The sequence below is a fragment of the Antechinus flavipes genome, chromosome 1 (assembly GCF_016432865.1).
Source record: "Antechinus flavipes isolate AdamAnt ecotype Samford, QLD, Australia chromosome 1, AdamAnt_v2, whole genome shotgun sequence".
In the NCBI taxonomy this organism is placed as follows: Eukaryota; Metazoa; Chordata; class Mammalia; order Dasyuromorphia; family Dasyuridae; genus Antechinus; species Antechinus flavipes.
The window spans coordinates 632,707,497-632,724,834 of record NC_067398.1 but is presented as its reverse complement, the minus strand read 5'-3'; the positions used below and the strand labels follow the sequence as shown (position 1 = coordinate 632,724,834).

General features: G+C 33.2%; 1 protein-coding gene across 1 annotated transcript in view; it reads right to left on the bottom strand.

Moving 5' to 3' along the window:
- Positions 1–17,338, bottom strand: part of KHDRBS3 (KH RNA binding domain containing, signal transduction associated 3) — a 243,697-nt gene that overhangs the window by 77,303 nt on the left and 149,056 nt on the right. The window contains exon 5 of the mRNA XM_051971129.1: positions 14,118–14,257. Coding sequence (XP_051827089.1) covers positions 14,118–14,257 — 140 coding nt within the window. The remainder of the gene's footprint in view (positions 1–14,117; positions 14,258–17,338) is intronic.

Below are 17,338 nucleotides of genomic sequence, written 5' to 3'. Positions count from 1 at the left end.
TTGTACCTGGAAAAGGGTAAAGTTGGGGCACTACATCTCATGAAGAGGTAAAGGAAACCTATTATATCTGAGAGAAAGAATGGAGGGGGATGAACACAATGTGCCATCAGAATTGGCTTACAAAGAAAAATATTAGACATATTCGATTTATGGTGAAACTCCTCCCACCTTATTGAAAAGTAGGAGGGGAAAAGTGAAAAGGGAAGGAGTAAGCTAAATGAAAGGGAATACAGAAATTGTGAGGAAAAGGGGTAAGAGAGGAGGAGGAACTCTAAGGTGCAGGGAGAGATACTAAAAAGGGAAGGCTATGAGAAGCAAGTGGTGCTCACAAATTTAATACTGGGGAGGGAGATAAGGGGGAAGGAAAGGAGAAAAGCATAAGCAGGTATTAACAAGATGGAAAGCAATACAGAATTGGTAATTTTAGACATAAATGTGAATGGGATAAACTTCCCTATAAAGAGGAAGCAGTTAGCAGAATGGATTAAAAGTCAGAATCCTAAAATATGTTGTTTACAGGAAACACATCTGAAGCAGGGCAATAAATATAGAGTAAAGATAAAAGGTTGGAGCAGAATCTACTATGCTTCAGGTGAAGTTAAAAAAAAAAAAACAGGGGTAGCCATCCTTATCTTAGATCAAGCAAAAGCAAAAATTGATCTAATTTAAAAGAAATAAGATGGGGACTATATCTTGCTAAAGGGTAGCATAGACAGTGAAGCAATATCAATATTAAACATATATGCATCAAATGGTGTAATATTTAAATTCTTAAAAGAGAAATTAAGAGAGCTGCAAGAAGAAATAGACAGCAAAACTATAAAAAATAAGTGGGAGATCTCAACCTTGCACTCTCAGAATTAGATAAATCAAAATACAAAATAAATAAGAAAGAAGTCAAAGAGGTAAATAGAATACAAGAAAAGTTAGATATGATAGATCTTTGAAGAAAACTAAATGGAAACAGAAAGGAGTATACTTTCTTTTCAGCAGTTCATGGAACCTATACAATAATTGACCATATATTAGGACATAAAAACCTCAAACTCAAATGCAGTAAGACAGAAATAGTAAATGCATCCTTTTCAGACCATGATGCAATGAAAATTACATTCAATAAAAAGCCAGAAGAAAATAGACCAAAAAATAATTGGAAACTAAATAATCTCATCCTAAAGAATGATTGGATAGCAAATCATAAACCTAATTAATAACTTCGCCCAAGAAAATGACAATAGTGAGACATCATACCAAAATGTATGGAATGCAGCCAAAGAGATAATAGGGGGAAATTTTATATCTCTAGAGGCCTACTTACATAAAATAGAGAAAGAGAAGATCAATGAACTGGGCTTGTAACTACAAATGCTAGAAAAGGAACAAATTAAAAACCCCCAAACACTAAACTTGAAATTCCAAAAACAAAAGGAGAGATCAATAAAATTGAAAGTAAAATAAACTATTGAATTAATTAATAAAACTAAGTTGGTTCTATGAAAAAACCAACAAAATGGACAAACCCTTAGATGATCTGATTAAAAAAAGGAAAGAGGAAAATCAAATTGCTAGTCTTAAAAATTAAAAGGGAAAGCTCTCCAATATTGAAGAGGAAATTAGAGCACTAATTAGGAGTTGCTTTGCCCAACTTTATGCCAATAAATTCGATAACTTAAATGAAGTGGAAGAATACCTTCAAAAATATAGCTTGCCCAGATTAACAAAGGAAGAAGTAAATAGTCTAAATAGTCACATTTTAGAAAAAGAAATAGAACAAGCTATTAACCATCTCCCTAAGAAAAAATCCCCAGGACCAGATGGATTTAAATGTGAATTCTACCAAACTTAAAGAACACTTAAAGAACAATTAACTCCAATGTTATAAACTATTTGAAAAAATAGGAATTGAAGGAGTCCTACCAAATTCCTTTTATGACACAGACATGGTACTGATACCTAAACCAGGTAGGTTGAAAACAGAGAAAAGAAAATTATAGACCAATCTCCCTAATAAATATTGATGCTAAAATCTTAAATAAAATTTAGCAAAAAGATTACAGAAAATCATCCCCAGGATAATACACATCCCAGGATAAATAGGATTTAAACCAGGAATTCAGGGTTGGTTCAAAATTAGGAAAACTATTAGCATAATTGACTATATCAATAACCAAATTAACAAAAACCATATGATCATCTCAATATATGCAGAAAAAGCATTTGATAAAATCCAACATCCATTCCTAATAAAAACACTTGATAGGATAGGAATAAATGGAGTTTTTCTTAAAATAGTCAGGAGCATATATTCAAAACTATCAGTAAGCATCATATGTAATGGGGGAAAACTGGAATCTTTCTCAGTAAGATCAGGAGTGAAACAAGAATGCCCACTATCATCATTATTATTTAATATGTATTAGAAACACTAGCCTTGGCAATAAGAGCTAAGAAAGAGATTAAAGAAATTAGAGGAGATAATGAGGAAACCAAACTATAACTCTTTGCAGATGATATGATGATATACTTAGAGAACCCCAGAGATTCTACTAAAAAGCTATTAGAAATAATTCATAACTTTAGCAAAATTGCAGGATACAAAATAAATCCACATAAAGCCTCAGTATTTTCATACATCACCAACAAAATCCAACAAGAAGAAATACAAAGAGAAATTCCATTCAAAATAACTGTCCATAACATAAAATATTTGGGAATCTATCTACCAAAGGAAAGTCAGGAATTATATAAGCAAAATCACAAAACACTTTCCACACAAATCAAGTCAGATTTAAACAATTGGAAAAATATTAAGTGCTCTTGGATAGGCTGAGCAAATATAATGAAGATGACACCACTCCCTAAAGTAATTTATTTAGTGCCATACCAATCAGACTCCCAAGACCTAGAAAAAATAACAACAAAATTCATATGGAAGAACAAAAGATCGAGAATTTCAAGGGAATTAATGAAAAAAAAAAATCAAATGAAGGTGACCTAGCTGTACATCATCTAAAACTATGTTATAAAGCAGTAGTCACCAAAATCATTTGGTATTGGCTAAGAAATAGATTAGTTGATCAGTGGAATACATTAGGTTCACAAGACAAAATAGTCAATACAGCTATCTAGTGTCTGACAAACCCAAAGATCCCATCTTTTGGAATAAAAGTTAATTATTTGGCAAAAACTGCTGGGAAAACTGGAAATTAGTATGGTAGAAATTAGGCATGGACACACACTTAATACCATATACCAAGATAAGATCAAAATAGGTCCATGATTTAGGCATAAAGAATGAGATCACAAATAAATTAGAGGAACAGAGGATTGTTTACCTCTCAGACTTGTGGAGGAGGAAGGAATTTTTGACCAAAGAAGAACTAGGGATCATTATTGATCACAAAATAGAAAATTTTGATGACATCAAATTAAAAAGCCTTTGTACAAACAAAATTAATACAAACAAGATTAGAGGGGAAGCAACAAACTGGGAAAACATTTTTACAGTTAAAGGTTCTAATAAAGGCCTCATTTCCAAAATATATAGATAATTGACTCAAATTTATACGAAATCAAGCCATTCTCCAATTGACAAATGGTCAAAGGATATGAACAGACAATTTTTAGATAATGAAATTGAAACCATTTCTACTCATAAGAAAGAGTGTTCCAAATTACTATTGATCAGAGAAAGGCAAATTAAGACAACTTAGATACCACTACACACCTGTCAGACTGGCTAAGACGACAAGAAAAAATAATGATGAATGTTGGAGGGGATGCGGGAAAACTGGGACACTGATGCATTGTTGGTGGAGTTGTGAACAAATCCAACCATTCTGGAGAAAGATGTGGAACTATGCCCCAAAAGTATGCATACCCTTTGATCCAGCAGTGCTATTACTGGGCTTATATCCCAAATAAATACTAAAGGGAAAGGGATCTGTATGTCCCAAAATGCCTGTGGCAGCCCTTTTTGTAGTGGCTAGAAACTGGAAAATGAATGGATGTCCATCAATTGGAGAATGGTTGGGTAAATTGTGGTATATTGATGTTATGGAATATTATTGTTCTGTAAGAAATGACCAGCATGATGAATACAGAGAGGGTTGGAGAGATTTACATGAACTGATGCTGAGTGAAATGAGCAGAACCAGGAGATCATTATATACTTCAACAACAATACTGTAGAAGGATATATTCTGATAGAAATGGATATCTTTGACAAAGAAAAGATTTAACTCGGTTCCAATTGATCAATGATAGATAGAAACAGCTATATCCAGAGAAGGAACACTGGGAAATGAATGTGAACTGTTTGCATTTTTATTTTTCTTCCCAGGCTATGTTTACCTTCTGAATCCAATTCTCCCTATGCAATAAGAGAACTGTTCAGTTCTGCACACATAGATTGTATCTAGGATATACTATGACATATTTAACATGTATAAGACTGCTTGCCATCTAGGGGAGGGAGTGGAAGGAGGGAAGGGAAAAATCAGAACAGAAGTGAGTACAAAAGATAACATTGTAAAAAAAAATTACCCAGGCATATGTTCTATCAATAAAAGTTACAATAAAAAAATGAAAAAAAATTTTTAAAAAGATATGAAACGGTCAAGGTATTAAGAACTTTAAACAACATGAAAAAAACACCCTATTTTAATAATAGTTTTTTTTTAAATGCAAAAAGTAGTTTTCAACATTCACTCTTGAAAATCCATGTGTTTCAATTATTTTCCTTTCTTTTCCCTCACCCCCTTCCCTAGACTGCAAGTAATCCAATATATGTTAAACATGTGCAATTCTTCAATACACATTTCCACAATTATCTTGCTGCACAAGAAAAATCAGAAAAGAAAAAAAATTAGAAAGAAAACAAAATTCAAGCAAACAATAATTAAAAAGATAACAATACTATGCTGTGGTCCACACACACTTCCCACAGTCCTCTCTCTGGGTGTAAATGACTCTCTTCATCACAAGATCATTGGAACTAGTCTGAATCACCTCATTGGTGAAGAGAGCCACATCCATCAGAATTGATCATTTTATAATGTTGCTGTTGCCATGCACAATGATCTCCTGGTTCTGCTCATTTCACTTGCATCAGTTCATGTAGATCACCCCAAGCCTCTCTGAAATCATCCTGCTGACTGTCTCTTATAGAACAATAATATTCCATAACATTTATATACCATAACTTATTCAATCATTTTTTAACTGATGGGAATCCACTCAGTTTCCAGTTTCCTTGCCACTACAAAAAAGCTACCACAAACCCTTTATGTACATGTGGGACTCTTTCCCTCCTTTATGATGTCTTTGAGATACAGGCCCAGCAGAGCTGGATCAAAGGTTATGCATAATTTGATGGCCCTTTGGTCATAGTTCCAAAACTGCTCTCCAGAAGGGTTGGATCTGTTCACAATTCCACCAGTAATGTATCAGTGTTCCAGTTTTCCCACATCCCCTCCAACATTCAGCATTATCTTTTCCTGTCATCCTAGAATCTAAGAGGTGTGTTGTGGTATCTCAGAGATGTCTTAATTTGCATTTCTTTGATCAATAGTGATTTAGAGCATTTTTTTCACATAACTAGAAATAGTTTTAATTTCTTCACCTGAAAAATATCTGAAAAACACCCTTTTTAATAAAAGCATACTTTAAAATATGAATATAGAAACATGACAATTACAGTGAAATAATTCATAAGCTTATACCGATATTAGAAAAGAAAATAGCATATATCCTTTAATGGTCCAGTAAGTGGTATAAAGGCAGTTACTTACTGCTCAATTATGTCTAACTGACTAAATGTTTCCCTGAAAATTATTTCCTTTGGCCCATCCAAAACAGCTGTGATTTGTTGGAGATATACACTTGGAGTATAATAAGTATTACTTCCAAGTAAGTTTTAAGCCATTGCTTTCTTGTTATTGTACTACTGCTATCAAAAATAAAGTTCATAAAAGTCTTTATGGTTTACTTTATAAAGTAGCACTGTGCTGGACCTCAAAAAACCAAGAGCCCTATGATGCGCAAAATATTTCAGTAATTTAGTAGTCAACAAATCATTTGTGAAGGTCCTTAGTGTATGGAACAATGTATTAGACACTTTTGAATCAAGACTGTTTCACTTTTATGAGTATTAAAGTATTTAATTTCCTAAAACAATTTATTTTAATGTTTATAAATATTTAATAAAATGGAACTCTTCCAATTTGTGCTGCTATAAAAACCCTTCTATCACCACTACTACTACCATATGTCATAAGCCTCTACCTTTTGAAACAGAGATCCCCTATTATAGGGTAGGGACTCCATGAAAGGGCTCATATTATATCACACTGACCAAACTAGGACTTCTTTGGATAGCAAAAAAGGGAAAACTAAGTAGATGACTATTGACTGGGGAACAGCTAAATTAATTGTGAGATGGAAGTGTATACACACACACACACACACACACACACACACGTATATATCTGCATATGATGTGTATTAGCTCAAAAATAATGGATTTGAAAAATCCAAGATATGATAATTAAAAGCACTAATAAAGAGGGAAGAAATCATACCCAGGAAAAGCTCATACACCATAAATTCAAATTAAACATTGTGTTCTTATTGTGAATATACTTGGTTCTGAAGAAGAAATAAGATCAATCACCTGCTTCTTTTTTCAGAGGCAACACATTTGTAACATGAGGTAGTTCAACTCGGCTAATGAATTGGTTCATTTTGTTGAACTATGAATAAGAAAGAAAAATAAAGGATGGATTAAGGATATATATGAAAATTGAGGTGACATAAAAATGTATCAAAGTAATCATTACTTTTTCTAAAATCCACAAACTTTTTTTTTCTGAATGACAAAAGAGAAGTTTATTGTTGGCTAAGAAGTCAGCTTTTTTAAAAAAAAATTATTTTAATTTAATTTTTTTATTTTATAATAACTCTTTATTGACAGAACCCATGCCAGGGTAATTTTTTTTTACAACATTATCCCTTGCACTCACTTCTGTTCCAATAAAATCCACAAACTCTTAAGGATAGACAGTCATGTTTCAAAGCTACTGAAAAACCCTTAAAGGGCAAACCAAAAAATAAAATGATTAGGTCGCTTAGCTTAGTAGACCCAATCACTCAAGATCAGTTTTAGATACTTACAAACTGTAATTCTAGACAAGCCACAGCAGACAAGTCTGCTACGTTATCTTCAATATAAAAAAATAACAGCACCTATTATCCTATGGGATTGTTGTGAAGATCAAATAAGATAATATTTAGCACTTATGACTGGCACAAAGCAGGCTCTTAAATGTTTTTTTTTCCTAGTAAAATTAAACAGATAATCATTTATTTGTTAGAGAACCATAGCCTAACAATATCCCAAACAAATGAATATTCAATTTCCACTTGAAAATCTCCCATAATGGTCTTCAACACTCATTATCATTCTCCACTGCCAAAATGATTTTCCTAAAGCACAAGACTGACCAAGTCATACAAACTCCTACAAAATAAACTCCAATGGCTTGCTGTTCTTCCTAAGACAAAAAAAGTAAACTCTTCTATCTTAACTTAAATTGGAGTTAATATAACTTTGCAGATTTCCTTTGCTCTTCTTCATACACTCTTATGCTAAGTTTAGTTCTAACCCCTTTTAGCACCTTCTGAGATCTATTTCTTTTCCTTTCTTCTGCCCACTTCTTATGCCTGGAGTGTTCTCATTCCCTATCTCTCTCTCTCTCTCTCTCTCTTTTTTAATCCTCATTCCTTATCTCTTAAAATTAGTTGCCAAATCTTCCTTCAAAAATCACTCAAGCATTACAAGATTCAGTATAGGAATATTTTATTGAGTGAGCAGAATTGCTAGAATTCTGTCTCCCCAAACTGTCTAATAATTTGTATTATTTAGTATAATCTTATGGGATTACTAGACGTTTCACTGACTAGAGTGCCAGGCTTCAAATTTGGCCTCACACACTTACTAGCTGTATGATACTGGGCAAGTCACTTCACTTCATTTGCCTGTTTCCTCATCTAGAAAATGAGTGGCAGAAGGAAATGGCAAACGAATCCAGTATCTTATTTTGCCAAAAAACAAACAAACAAACAAACAAAAAAAACCAAATGGGATCATGAAGAGTCAGATATAGCTGAACAACTGAAATATTCCTATAGGCATACAAGGTGTCTCCCCAGATAAACTATAAGTTCTTTGAGGATAGGAACAATTTCATTCTAGTAATTTTTTCAAAAAATTATTAACTTATTAAATGTCAACAGACTTGAGCAATTCAAAGAAGACTTCATAAAACTGAAATTGTTATATATTTTATTCTATTAAAGTACATATTCAATTTAATAAGAACAACACAACTGAAATTCCAAATTACATCCCCCTCTAAGATTCCTTGATTCTCTAAATTTTATTAACATTATTTTATGTACATGAGTACATGCATGTATGCAGAAACACATATTTGATAATATTATTTTTTATTGCTTGGATTAAGTTCTGATGGTTCCATTTGCTTTTTCAGCGAGTCTACTACAAGATCTTTATCCAAAATATTAACACTCTCCATTTTTTTTCTCAAGAGTTCCAATTTCATTTTTAAATTTCTTGCTTCATTCCTTCTATCCACATTTTTTCCACCCTGAGAATCTACTTGAATATATGGTGAAGTTAGTTTCTTTTCCTTATTTTACCTTCTGAGTTTCTCTTAATCCACAACATTAATTTCTTCTCTACTTAAATCTCCACCTTAAGTTCTGAGATTGGAACTTGCCTGTCCTATCCAGTTTGGGTGGTTCCTCAATTTTCTCAATGTTCTCTTTTGCAGTCCTGGTTTGAGAAAGTGAATGAGACCCAAATACTAGGTTTTTCCCTCTCATTCCTGGTGATCCAATACAGATGCTATCCTTAACTCTCTCTCACCTACCACTTCTTGCATTATCACCAACTACAAGTCAGCTATGTTTCCATCAGTAGTCCTGACAAGCCTCAACTAGCTTACTGAACACTAGTTTAACACAAAGTGAAGGCTCCTCTTTGAAAATTGCACAATCTCCCTTTCCCAGAACAATTATTTAGTGGGACAGTCACTTTCTAACAGGCCAGGGCCAAGATCCCACAAACTTCAGGCTCCATTTACAAGAATTTGGACTAGCTTCAGATTTCTCTGGTATGTCCCTGTTCAGAAAGCATCGGGTTTTGGTGGTCTTCTTCTCCAGTGTGACACTAGACAGAGGAAAATATAACTACTTCCCACTGCTTTTACTGATCACTGTTTTATAGTACCCTTTAAAAAAATCTTTGCTAGGGAATTTTTTGGAATATGAAGGTTAAGCTATAACTTTTCAAGTTCTAGCTTAATAAAGCATAGTTTATTTTTTGGGGGTATCTGTATCAATTAGCACCTGCCTGAGTTCATATAGGCACTTAATAAATATCTGCTGCTTGAATATTCATCTAATCCATCCCTTTTATTTAACAGATTAAAAAAATTGAAGTCCAGAAATGTTAACTATTGCCAATGCATAAGAAAGGAAATTTTTTCTTCAAGTCTAGGAATTTTATCTGTTATAGTAAAATGATGTAACATATTTTAAAAAGAAATGTAACACTGACATTATCATTTTCACAAAACTTCTATTTACATTACATAAAAAAATATTTCTTTTAAGCACAATTTAAGAAATGTTTGTATGCTGGTAAAAACTGCAAGATTAAGATAGTAAATTTCACTTGAGGCAATATTATAAAGGGCCCTGAATGTCAGGCTAAGCAATCTCTTTATTTGATGAGCAAAAGAAAATGTCTTGGAGAGTACACAATTAAAGCAATTCTTTAGAAAGATAAATGTGGTAGTGTAGTAAAGAATAAGATGAAGAGGCTGTCTCATAACTCACAAGTTTACCTGGCCAAATCTGTGTAAAACTAGCAAAATAATATAGGGACAAAAATCTTAATATATTATTATTAATTATTATAGATTTTTAGAAGATTTACCTATAAGTTCTGGTCTCTGGCAAAATTTTTCATACCATTTATAAAAGCAACTTGAAGAAATAAAACTGGGAAGATTAATGAATACTCTAGCAATAAAGTGTCAAGTTTATACAGCAATAAATACATCTCACAGTTGCTTTACTATGGCAAATCTGATAAATCAAGTCATATGACTTTGCCTTTTTATTGAGTGTTTTGTCTAATAATGCACCTTAAAGAGCAGAGTTAAAACAGTCAAGCTCCTCAACAAAAAAGTTGATTTATCATTGTGTGTGATACAGTGAACCACTACAAACTCTAATTGCTTGGTCCTATTATAATCAAATTAGATTATTAATGACATTGGGGATAATGAAACTGAAATGAAGTCTGAATGAAATTCAAACCCAGTTCCATATTCCAGAATATCTCAATCAACTCAGAACTTTAAACATAAAGGATATTTTGAGATAGTACAATTTTAACTTCTATATTTTACAGAAATGAGATGAAGATAGGTGAAATTGATCTCTTATTTTCTATAATGGCTAATTAACCCAATCACTTACCTCCCTTTTCACGATGCTGGGCACCACAATGATTCTGAGTAATGCAACTGTGAAATCGTTATTTTGATATATTGTCCTAGACAAAAAAACTTCATTCCTCTACCATACCAGTGCCAATAGACAAATGGTACAATTTCCCCCTTTCCTGTACCTAACCTCTTCTACTTTCTTGACATTCACTATTCCTTTTATTAAAACCCCCCTTCCATTATTAATATATTTCCCTTCATCCTGGAGCTTCCTCTGGTAAAACTCATTTTACCTTGCATCAACTGAAATTTACCTATTCCTGAGAGAACTACTAATTTCTAGTTGCTACTCCATTTCCCACTCCACAAATCTCATAGTTTATATACTGCATTTCTTGCTCCAAACTGAAATTTTCCCACTATTACTTAACTTTTCCTCCTGGACATACCCACATTCTTGATATCACCCACAAAAATGTACTATTTTTATATAAATTCTGAAATTCAATTGTCTGATAAAAAATCTGTAATTTATGTAATTAATGGTCAAATGTATTAATTTCTTGAAATTAGTGGTATTGGGGCATATACATACAAATATCATGTATATAACAATCAGAGTAGCATTCTATAACTACAGTGTTTCAGGCTAATACTTTCCAAGACAAAGAGAAATATATGGAAATATCTTTATAAATATGTGTGTGTATATATTCTTATGAAAGATGGCTTTAAGTGATGAAGGTTTCAAAATATTCTGAATATGAAGAGAAACTACAATTTAGACGAGAATAGTAGCTGAAATTAATCTTATATTAACAACTACGGGCATTAAACATTCCATAATGATATCAATTGGGGCAGCTAGATAGTACAATAGAAAGCTCTGGATTTTGGCTATGACATTCTTGGTAGTTTCATTTTGTAGTTTCGTTCAGAAGGAGTGACTAATGGATTTTGTTTATTTCTTATTTGCCTTGGGGTTTTAAACAACAGAGGCACTTTTCTTTCTTTACAGAGTATAAGTTTTCTGACTCATCACTTTTTTCCCTGGGATATATAATCTTTGAGTTGTCTCTACAAATCCTGGTTTCAAGATCTACATATTAAAAGAAAATAGGACCTCTTTTCAAGCAGAATAATGGTTTTTACTTCTCTGAGTGGGTACTGTCTCAGTCAACCTGAAACCTGTTAAAAAACCTTAGCCTAAAAAGGGCAAGGTCTCCTACTGCAACCAGGGTCGTCTCTAATTGCTCTGATCTATTATTTTGCCACTGCATAGCCTTGGAGGAAAAAGTGAGATTGCTGATTTTGCACAGCTCTCCCTCACTTAAATGTAATTTATTTGCAAGTCACAGAATCACATTATGGATATCATGGTCCTCTTTGAGAATATAAACAACATTTTTGGTTCTTTATTTTCACTTTTACTTTTACCTAATTGCATTTCTAATCAGTTTCTCTCTTTTTTATCTGGTAAGACCTGATATTTTGGAGTCAAGTTTTCTATTCTGCCAATTATTTCTGTTTTGAAAATCATAAATTCTGCTTTCAGAATATTTTTCTTCATCTGTCCATTCAGGAGTATCTTGCTCTTGGAAGTATCAAGTTCTCATGATAATCTTCAAAGTCCTATGCCTCATCAAAGGTTTATCACATTTTCCTTTGTTTTGAAATATTTCAATGCTCTTATACCAAATCTGAAAGTCATATTCCATTCTATTAGTATTTTTTCACTCGACTTATAACTTCCTATCCTCCTCTTATTCCTCCACTTTTTCCTTCATTTTATATAATCCCTCTCTCCATATGGGGAGTCCTGTACTCCTTATATGTGGGTCCTCTGTTCAAAGGAATATAATTTTTGGTTGCTTATATTTTGTAAGATCCTGGGATTTGGGAGATAATTTTGTTTTTTACATTTCCTATTTATCTTTTTTTTTTTTTTAAAAACCGGGACAATAATTTTGTCTTGTACAGTTTTCATTTATGATTCCTTAAAATATCGATTGAAAAAGTCTATTGTGATTCAAATGGAGCTACCTGATTATTCTTTTAAACCCCAATTACTATGGCTTTCATAGAGTGGCCAATAATAGGTACCAGTCAAAGCCAGATTTGAATGGCTCAGAGTGTAAATAGCACTATTTTTCTGTTCTGGCCAGAAGCTTTCAAGATCTTCTACTCCCAGACTCCTTTTGTGATGACAAACTAGGCCATCTTTTGTCTCAATTTTTATCTAGACAAAATCACTGAATGGATATTACTGCAGACAAACTGGGGGCCTGAAAAAGACTAGCTTACAAAGGCCAAGGTCACCCATTGCATCTTGGGCCTTTGGGAGTCTTCTTGACTTTGGTTTTGATACTGGACTGTGATGACTCTGGAGGAGAGAGAGAGGCTGATGATTCTGCACAGGTTGGCCTCATGCAAAATCACGTCAGACACAAGTCAAAATGGTGATGTCTTTAGTCTTTTTTGAGAAGGAAGGATGAGGAATAACAACAAAGAATAACACAAAGAACAACAAAAGCTTTACAGAAGAGAAATGTGGAAAATACTGGGTAGTGGCTCCCTAGGTTTGCAATACTGCTTAACAGACTTTTTTCAGCATATTGACTAGTTTTACTGATTTTGTTTTGTCTCCTCCTCCTTTTTGCTTTTAAAATTGTATGTATATATGTATGTAATAGATCACTTGAAAAGGAAAAGGAAGAAATTCAGAGGGAAATTTAGCAATGTAAAGATGAAAAAGATCATTAATTTTTTAAAAAAGATGTTTAGTGTTCAAAAAATAATGAGTCCTTTTTTACACCACATAGTAGTATATAGTTAGCCCAAAATGTCTAGTCAGTCTCAGACAAGACTAGGATATATTTTATATTTAATAAAGCAGAAATCCTACCCATTCTCTTATGATGCACAAAGCATTATATAAATTCCTTGAGGGCACAGACTTTTTCAAGTTTATATCTGTATTTCCAGTTTAAGATATGATAAACATTTAATTAAAAAAAAAACACATTCGTTCATTTCAATTCCTATGACACATATTATCAGAGAATACTGATGTACTGGAAAGCATACATAGGATGACAACCAGGAAGGTTCATGTCATATGAGCATTTATGAAGAGATTGTAAAGAAACTAAAGATGTTTAATCCAAAGAGAGAAGAGAAGGAAATAACCATTGATTAAGTGCCTATCATGTGGTAGGCACTATGCTAAAAGCTTTACAAGTATTATTTTATCTGACCCTCATAATATTCCTGGATGATAGGTGTTACAATTATTCCCATTTTATATTTAAGGAAAGAGAAGCAGAACTAAACTCCTTGCCCAGAGACAGAGCTAGAGACTAAGGCTGGATCTGAAATCCTATCTCCCAGGGATATTATAAAGGTCAAATACAGTATTTATAAAATGCATAGTCATTAAAAAGGACAAGGGCAATATTGATTAATATTAACAAGAAAAAAGTTAAAATCTTTATTAGAATTGCATGGTACTTACATACTAAAAATATCCAATTAAATAATATTAATTCAAATTAGGTGACATTTGGAAGCACCAACCTGGATAATGTAGGAGCTGGCACTCCCCTTGTTCTCATTGGTGGTTTTCCACGAACAACAGGAACATCGGCATTTTCTGAACCACCATTCAGGTATGTCAATTCTTGGAGCTGTGCTTGCCTGATTTCATCATTATAATCCTGAACAAAAGAGAAGTTTAACAAATCATTTTTCTGTTCATTTTCACTGTGAGAAAGACTTTAAAAAGTACTTTTTCATACATTAAAGAGAGTTGATGAAGAATTTACAAGATAAAATACAATCAGAAGTTATTAATATCATTTCTAGTGAAATGAAAAGGTTCTATATTGTAATTTGCAAAACTAAGCCAATCTTAACCATGGCATACTGCCTAACTTTGTAAAGCTCCTTTATCTTTATGTAATTATGTGATCAAACACCCTTAACTTTCTCACACTTTGCTCTGGAATTATATATATTCTCCTTTGAGAATTTTACATTTCAAAGATCAGCATCTTGCTTTAGGGAGCAGGGTAGAGTGAATCCTGGGACTTAAGCATAGTTCATATGGTTAAAGAATATTCAAGGATTCCCATGGAGAAAGAGCTATCTAATTGGGAAGAGAGATGAAAATTGAATGGCTGTCTTCTCTGGGTAGCATCTAAGCATAAATTGGCTTAGACAAAGAGATATAAGAATTGTCAGATCCAGTTGAAACATGGTTGAAGAAATATCAAGTCAACAAGTGAATGGTAGAACCTCTGGGATGTGGACTAAAAGACAGAGGGTTGGGAGGAGAGGGAAAGGCCTCATGACTAAGTCATAGTATATGCCACTTCATATACTCTGTTCTCTGTGAGAGAACAGAAAGATTTACAAAGAAAACATAGAAAAGGATGCTCAAATTTGGCACTTCAGAAGGTTTAACCCCACAACAGACAAAGAAGAAACAGTAAGGCTGTAATCTATGCTTTAGAAAACGAAATTTTCTAAAAATCATGGAAAAGATAAGAGGAATGAGGTCAACAAAAATGAAAATTATTTAGGAAATGCTTTAGGAAAACAAAATCACTAAAATAAGAGTATGGAATTGGGAAGGAAGGGAAGATTTTTGAACTATCCATTTAAAAGGAAAAGAAAAAAGGAGAGAAATACACACAAATATACTGAATAGGTTAAAAAAAAGGAACAATTTATTTAATTCAATGAATCTGATAAGTTGGATAAATCATCAGAAGTTGTAAGGGAAGATAATCTATAGGAATAGAATAACGTATGAAAGTACCATATCCCAAACTAATCACAGAACTTAATTATAAGATGAAATATATTGAAAATATCCACCTGTATAAACACACACACACACACACACACACACACACACACACACACACACACACAGACAAATGCATAAATGTGAAAGAATTAAATAATACAATAAAACAGAAGGCATTAACAGAATGGATAAGAAAACAAACCCAACACTATGAAGAAATACACATGAAAAATAAAAAAAGAGGAAAAGGAATAAAATGTATTATGTATCAGATTTTTTTTAAAAAATTGAAATCGTGCTGATTTTTAAAGAATTGAAATAACTTGAAAAATAAAAATTCTTAATGTCATGAAAGATAAACAGAGAAACAGTACTTTTGAAGGAAGAGACAATTTGAAAATTATTGGCCTACCTGAAGGCCATAACCAAAAAAAGAGTCTGGATAGCTTCAAGAGATCATTAAGGAAAATTGTCTCACTAGTCTAAAAACAGAGGAGGAAATACTCATTGAAAGAATCCATCAATCACCTTCGGAAAGAGATCCCACAAGGAAAACCCCAAGTAACATTGTTGTGAAACTCCAGAACTACAATCTCAAGGAAAAAATACTGCAAGGTGACAAGACAAAAACAACTCAAATATCAAGAAGCAACACTCAGAATTGCCCAAGATTACCCAGCAGCTTCTACAATAAAGGACTAGAGGGCCTGGAATACCATGTCCAGCAGGAAAGGACCTAGAATTATAACCAAGAATTAATTACCCAGCAAGACTCAGCATCATATTTCTGGAAAGGAGAGGGAGCTTCAGTGAAGTAAGAGACATTCTATCATTTTTACTAAGAAAAAAAAAAAACCAAACACAGAAAATTTAATCTATAAACACAGGACTTCAGAGAAGCATAGAATGGTTTAAATAGGGGCAAAATATATGTTATTTAAAGATTTATACCCGTAGATGGGAAAATGATATCTGTAACTCTTGAGAACTGTATCTGTCACTGGGGCAATCTGAGGGGGACATCACATGGACTGAGGGTATGGTGGTGAATTAAATCTATTATGACAATATCAAAGAAAAAGACATTAAGGGTTGGGAAAAGTTCTGTACCAGAAAAAGAGGAAAGAGTACAATCAGTTCACATGAAGAGGCACAAAAAATAATACAACTAGGATAAGAGGAGACTTTCAATAAATGGGAGAAGAGAGAATATGTGCATCAAAAATGTTTAACAGGGGGGCAGCTAGCTGGCACAGTGGATACAAGACCAGCCCTGAAGACAGGAAGACCTGAGTTCAAAGATGATCTCAGACACTTACTACTTCCTAGTTGTGGGACCCTGGGCAAGTCATTTAACCCTAATTTTCTCAAAAAAAATACTTAACATACATAAAAACCTAACACAAATATATATACACGAACCATTTCCTAATATATAAGTGGTCAAATGATATCAGAAAACAACGATAATAATTAATGATGATATAATATGTGTTTATATAAATCTAAACATTTGGAAAGCTTTGTACAAAATCATTTGATCCTCTCAACATTTTATTCCACAGATGAGGAAACTGATGTTGAGAGTGGCTAAATCACTTGCCCAAAGTCATATAGCTAGTGTCTAAGGAAGAATCTGAATTTGGGTCAGCACTCTATTCACTGGGCTGTTTTTAAAAAGAAATGCAAACTGTTAAAAAAAACAAAAAAACAAAAACAAAAACAAAAAACAACACATGCAAGACTGGATTGATCAATCCTGCAAAAAGTACAATCAATCCACTAAGAAATTTATTAAGCATCTTCTTGTCTCAGACATTATTCCAGACCGTGTCGGTGTGTTTCCAGCCCAGACTCCCTATATACCCTTGAGGGGAGAAGGAGCTTGTCTTCTTCATACTATCCAGCTAAAACTGCTGACCAACTGCCTCAACTAGCAGACAACCCCAGGAGCTCTAGGAGTGGCAGTGATCCTCAAATGACC